This window comes from Morone saxatilis, unplaced genomic scaffold (assembly GCF_004916995.1).
Source record: "Morone saxatilis isolate NCDOM2014 unplaced genomic scaffold, NCSU_SB_2.0 Contig9, whole genome shotgun sequence".
NCBI lineage: Eukaryota > Metazoa > Chordata > Actinopteri > Moronidae > Morone > Morone saxatilis.
The window spans coordinates 1,864,970-1,871,456 of NW_023340268.1; the positions used below are offsets into that span (position 1 = coordinate 1,864,970).

At 41.1% G+C, this 6,487-nt stretch overlaps 1 protein-coding gene across 1 annotated transcript in view; it reads right to left on the reverse strand.

Moving 5' to 3' along the window:
• The window catches only part of LOC118342707 (gamma-enolase), a 27,724-nt gene that overhangs the window by 6,959 nt on the left and 14,278 nt on the right, over positions 1-6,487 (reverse strand). The window contains exons 3-10 of the mRNA XM_035681330.1: positions 6,362-6,457; positions 5,901-5,959; positions 3,880-3,949; positions 2,617-2,750; positions 2,119-2,210; positions 1,593-1,723; positions 552-749; positions 265-466 (exon numbers count right to left, since the gene is read on the reverse strand). Of these exons, the coding sequence (XP_035537223.1) occupies positions 265-466; positions 552-749; positions 1,593-1,723; positions 2,119-2,210; positions 2,617-2,750; positions 3,880-3,949; positions 5,901-5,959; positions 6,362-6,457 (982 nt within the window). The remainder of the gene's footprint in view (positions 1-264; positions 467-551; positions 750-1,592; positions 1,724-2,118; positions 2,211-2,616; positions 2,751-3,879; positions 3,950-5,900; positions 5,960-6,361; positions 6,458-6,487) is intronic.

Consider the following 6,487-nt stretch of genomic DNA (forward strand, 5'->3'; position numbering starts at 1 on the left):
CTGCGGTGGTTTAATGGAAACTGATCTCAAGAACCAACTCCTAATATTTGCAAACTGGTAGTAGATGAGAACACTTTTGAATTTAAAAAACAAAAACAAACAAAAACATTGTGCTGTCCAGAGAAAATGTTAACAATAAACTTCTTTTGATTAAGAATAAATATTACAGACAAAACCATTCCTATTAATACTGCTGAATCATCAGAAATGTTACTGTTGGATTTGAGCAATAATCTTGTAAACATTGAAATAAAGCCGACGTACGCCTGTATGGCCTCAGTGACGGAGCCGATCTGGTTGACTTTGAGCAGCAGGCAGTTGCAGGCTCGCTCCTCAGCAGCTTTCTCTATCCTCTTAGGGTTGGTCACCGTCAGGTCATCCCCCACAACCTGGATCCCCACCTGGGCCGTCAGGCGGGACCAGGCCTCCCAGTCGTCCTGGTCGAACGGGTCCTCGATGGACACCACTGGGAAGCAGAGGAGGAAGTAAAATGTTTATCATAGATATTTTGTCTTTGGCTGAAGATTAGCTAAAAAACAAAAGTAGCCCACCTGGGTAGTTGTTGACGAAGCCCTGGTAGATGTCGGCCAGCTCCTCTGCAGAGATGTGTCTCGCTGAATCTGGTGGGGATTTGAAGTCCAGGTCGTATTTCCCCTCGCGGTAAAACTCTGAGGCAGCCACGTCCATCCCGACCACGACCTTCTCTGTGAAGCCGGCCTTCTCTATGGCCGTCTGCAGCAGGTCCAGAGCTGAGGAGCGAGAGGAAGAGGGATGTAGAAGAGGTAGAGAGGAGGAAGAAGAGATGGAAAGTAAGAAATAGAAGATGGAAATAACTGAACATAAGCTAAAGTTCAAGCTACAAACAGGGTTCCCCAAAACCTTCTAATTAGTGGAGTTTGTTGGGGCTGTACCACTGACAGGATATAATTAGTGGACAGAGCTTCTGGATGAAGTGAAGCCAACATGGAAGTGTCTCAAACCTGCATTCTTATGAATGGCCAGCAGGGGGAGCTCCATGGGCTGCAAAAAGGTATTGTCAATAGTAAATATTATAATATTGAGTTTTATGGGGAAATTACTTCTGGGGAAACTTCTGACTTGATTTATTATCTCAGTAAANNNNGGTCTCAGTCTCTAGTTTCAGTTTTCTTCCATATAGCATGATGTTCATCACCACTGCTGGATCCAAAAAACCAACATGGTGACGGCCGTAACAGCAAACTCAAGGCTTCTGAAGGTGCTGCACAAACCATGACGGGTTCACAGATCTGCAGACACTACTGAGAGCTGAAAAACTGATTCAACCACCTCTACGTGTTTACTGGGAACATTTTAATTTTGAATGACAACAATCTGCAATAGACAGTGTTTCCAAGACTAGAAATTTCTTGGTGACTAAAACTATTCTTAAGTCTTTAACTGATTTTAGAACATAAACTAATGGTCATGTGTTTGTATTTCGCATTTAAGCAAAGTAAGAATTTCATTTTACATTGTCAAAAGCCTACACATCCCACAAGACTCACTGGGGATATTAAAGAGAAGATCTGAGGTTGGAATTTCCTTTAAATAAAGACACTCTTTTTCCTCACCCTCGCTGTTCTCCAGGATGTTGGGAGCAAATCCTCCCTCGTCTCCCACGTTGGTGGCATCCTGGCCGTATTTCTCCTGGATCACCCCCTTCAGTGTGTGGTACAGCTCCGATCCTATCCTCAACGCCTCCCTGAGACACAGAGGGAAGGAGGGAGAGGTCGTCAGAGAGAGGAAAGACAGAGTAGCTGGGACCGACATCAGCGGGAGGGAAAGAATCAAAGAGAAATAAATGATGAGGGATAAATGAAGGAAAACAACAAAGGAAGCTTGGATAGGAGTTAAAAAAGAAGATTTACAAAGAACAAAGCAGGAATTAATAAGTAAAAAAGCAGAATTCAATCAGCCAATCAATTGGCTAAGTACAGTTACAGCTTACTGAAAACAGATTGTTCCACAAGAAGTTGGTTATCAAAGATTTGTTCTTGTTTATAGCCTCATCTTAGATATTGAATGAGAGTAAACAAATGGCAAAATATAAATACTTCATTTCGTTTTTTTTTATTGTTTTTGTAGATGAATTCTTACTTGAAAGACTCGGCTCCAACAGGAAGAACCATGAACTCCTGCATGGCCAGTTTGTTACCTGCATGGGAACCTCCATTTATCACATTAAAGGCCTGAAGAAGAGAAGAGAGGAGGAAACAAGGAGAGGATGGGGAGAGGACAGAAGAATAAAGGAGGGGAGAGCAGGAGACAAGGACACAAGCAGAGGAAAAGGTAGAAGAGTAGAGTAGAGGAGTGGAAATGAAGAGAGGAGGGAACAACAAGAAGACGAGGGGAGAGGAAGTGAGAGGACAGAAGAAGGAAGGAGAGAGAAGGAAACAAGGAGACAAGCAGAGGAAACGAAAGGAGAGTAGAGGAGTGGAAACGCAGAGAGGAATGAACGAGGAGAGAAAATAAAGAGAGAGGAAGTTTAAATCTGATTTTTGAAAACATTTAGTAGCTCAAGAAATTGTCCAAAGAGGTATTCAGTGTACAAATGTTTCCACATTACGGTGTGTAGATGTTGTGTTTGTGTCTTACGGGAACCGGCAGCACCAGCTCTGTGTTTCCAGCCAGGTCAGCTATGTGGCGGTACAGGGGGACGTCTTTCTCTGTTGCACCGGCCTTACAGATGGCTAGAGACACTCCCAGGATGGCGTTGGCCCCAAACTGAGCTGTTTGACAGAAATGAATATTTGTTTTTTTTGTCCAGTCAATTACCCATCGTACTGTATGTGCAAAATGGGACTTTTATACATATTATTTCTAAATCTATTCCTTCAATTTATTTCCGTTCCAGTTTAATTTAACTTAAGACGCAGGTTTGGCAGATTTTCTTTAATTTTTAGTATATTTGTAGCATTAATATATGTTGTTAGAGTGTAAGAACAACAGGAGAACAGATATATATATATATATATATATATATGTTTAAGTTTTGCACACAAAAGATCAGTTTTTATTCTTATTAATTAAAACTAATCATATTCATTTTAGTTTAAATTGTTAGTTAGTTTAAATTATGTTTTCTACTTACTTAAGGTGTTGTAAATCCCGCTAATTTCCCCCTATAGATCAACTTAAATTCTTTAAGCATCCTTGTTACCGTGGATTTTACTCCCCTAAACGACATGAAAGATTTGTTAAATCGTGTCTTTACTAGTATTTACACACTAAATTATAGCTGTATTTTGTTTGGTAAGTTACATTATTCAAATCAGCAAAAAGAAGGCTTACTAACTTAACAAAAAAAAGTATTCTTGGTTTTCTTGTAATGCTGTGCAATAAACACAAAGAATAAACACTCACTGTGACTTGAAGATGATATCTGAGCTCATTTTATCTGTACCCTGAAAATAACTGTGTACATTTCTGCGTGGACACAAATTAAATTAAAATCTTTTCCCAACACATCCAGCTGCAGTTCAATCTGACAGGCTTCCTGTGCTGGCTGAAATTAATTTCTCCCAACACCATTACTTCTACTGCTGTTTACCTTGCTGCCTGAAATGATTACTTCTACATGACTGTAGATTAAAATAAATGAACAGTGCATTTACTTATTAAGGATGTGAGTTTGTGTTGGTCGTGCCAAAGCCTGTTTGGAACATTTGCTTTGTCTTGTTCCCGTCCGTATTTATGCCTCTTGTTGCCACTTTGTGATAAACGTGCCTTCGGTAAAAAACATTTTTCAAAATGTCTGCCACTTCACATGAGAGGCTGCTGGAACGGGGAGATTTCTGGCTGGCTGGTAGACTCTGAAGATGTGCACGGTGTTAGTCATCACGACTTGTTTTGACTCACATTTGTTTTCTGTGCCGTCCATCTCGATCATCATGTTGTCCAACTGCTCCTGTTCCACCACGCTGATGCCCTACAGACATACATAAATGCAGAAACACACTGTAACAACACTCACAGGTGGAGGAATATATAGCCTTTATCACTATATCGGTGTTAAGCTTTCCACAGAAACCTATTTGGATACATTTTGGTTCAGTTTTGTTGAACATATGAAAACTGAATTCTACTCTTGGCAGTGTGGAGATGTCTGTTCCATTCTCCCTGGCCTCCACTGATGGTAACAGTCAGGATATTAGAGGTATTAGATACTGGGGAGCACAGTGGCTCAGTGGTTAAAAATAGTTAGAATGTGGGTTCAATTCCCGGGTGGGGCAGGGTCTTTCTGTGTGGGGTTTGCATGTTCTGGGTTTCCCCCACCATCAAAACATGTATTTTAGGTTCATTTCTCCAGTCAGTACCATTAACCAAGGCATTGGCTTAGATCTGGAGTTGGTCCCCGAGCGCTGTACAGTGGCTGCCCACTGGTCCCAGTGCTAAGGTTGAATGGAGAGGACAAATTTCACTATATGTTGTACTGTGTATGATTGTATGTGACAGTAAAGTTGATTCCATTCTCCTCTATTCAGTCTATCACACAGTTTAGTTTGTTTTTTTGTTTTCTGACTGGTATTTTTTTATATTATTCGCTATGTGATCACTAATCCAGACCTAGAGCTTCCAGCCTGTTCCCTGATGTTAAAAACCACGTTGGGTAATCAATAACAGCAAAAGTTGTTGTTTTTTTAAGCAGCCCTGGTCAACAAGTGTCGAACTGTATAGTTGAGTGAGTCTTATTATCATTGCATTTTTTATTGTTGTTTGGACAGATTTTTTAAAATATCACTTTTTTATGTTGTTTGTGAGCCGTGAAGCACTTTGTAACTGTATAAAAGTGCTTTATGAATAAAGTTCTGAGTGTTATTATCATTATTATGACCCCACACCCACACCCACACACACACACACACACCAGTGCAACCAGACCGATTCGTCTGTCTGATGCGCTCTGATGTGACGTTCAGGAGCTCGGAGCCGTTCGGCAGTTTTTTCCCGCCTGACTGATCACCAAGATTCATTTCCCGGCAAAACATCTGCTGCCGGAGGAAATTACCCATACTGCACTGCTGCAGATATCTGAATCCTACTATTGTACTCACACACACTCGTACACCTTCTTACACACACAAACACAAACCTCATTCATTTTCCTCTCGCTCACTCACACTTGTTTCTCACACAGACACATTATCGCCATTTTTCATTCACAGTATCTCTGCACACACACACACACACACCGTTACTGATAGCTGAAGAGACTTTATCTTATTCTCACAGCTTCCTGTCTTCCCATCCAGATGTGATAGTCATCTGCACATCGATCGACTGAATCTGTGCTCAGTGTCACCTGCTGTACAAGGTCGTTTTGTTCACATTTTGAGTCCAAACCGGTCCAAACTGATACAGCTGATTCAATCCGACCACAGACTGTGGGGACGACGTTTGCAACCCGGAGTTTATCACTCACTGCCATGTTAGTCACTTGAGAGCAGAAAATCCAATTTTAGGAAAAGCCGGGTGGAGCTGAAATAGGACAAGTAACCAAAGCGACCACCTGAACAGAGCGTTGACTAAAAGGCGATCAAGGCAAATGGGCCCAAACATATCAAGATTTATTTTTATCCCATTTTACTGAATCTGAATCAAGTATCAAATATACTAATCCATACTGAATCGTTTTATATTCAGCTCTCAACAAAATTACATTATCACTTTCTGTGCAAACACTGCAGTTTTCAGTGGTACCCTGATTAATGTTCAAAACCTGTAGCTACATTCTGAAAAACTAATTCCCAGAAGTTATTCCTTTAAAGAACCCTTAACAAGAACAACTCTGTATCCAGCTCCCTCTGCAAGGTACCAGACTTTGTAGATTTAAACATGGTTATTGACGAATATACTGGATGAACATTTTGGTGACTTACAGAGGCTATAAGGGCGGGAGCCAGAGTATCATTGATGTGCCCGACTGCCTTCAAAACACCTAGAAGAGAGAACAAATAAAGGTAAGAAAAGGGAAAGTGAAATCTTGCAGCAATTAGGAGGACAAAAACATCTAGTCTTTGTTTTAAACCGGCATTAAGGGATCCTTTTGATATTAACACTGGGTCTTTGTGATCTGAAAGGGGTTGCTTGTATTGCAGATCCCACTATAGTGAACAGTGAAACTAAACTGATTTTTAAAATTATTTTAACCCTAAAACAAATGTTAGCATTCATGAACTGCATATACTGGGATTGGCATGCTGTTGAAGCATACAGTACATGAGATACAGAAACTAGTCGTAGGCCAGCTAGTAGATGGCTTTACCAGGGATGTGTTTTAATGTTTTGGACTCGTTTGTTAACTTTTTGAAGAATGTAAATGTAAAATAGACCCCTGTACCTTTGCCCTTGTAGCGGCTCTTGTCTCCATCTCGGAGCTCCAGAGCCTCGTAGATCCCTGTGGATGCTCCGCTGGGCACCGCAGCCCTGAACAGACCTGAAGGTCAGACAGACAGGCAGGCAGACA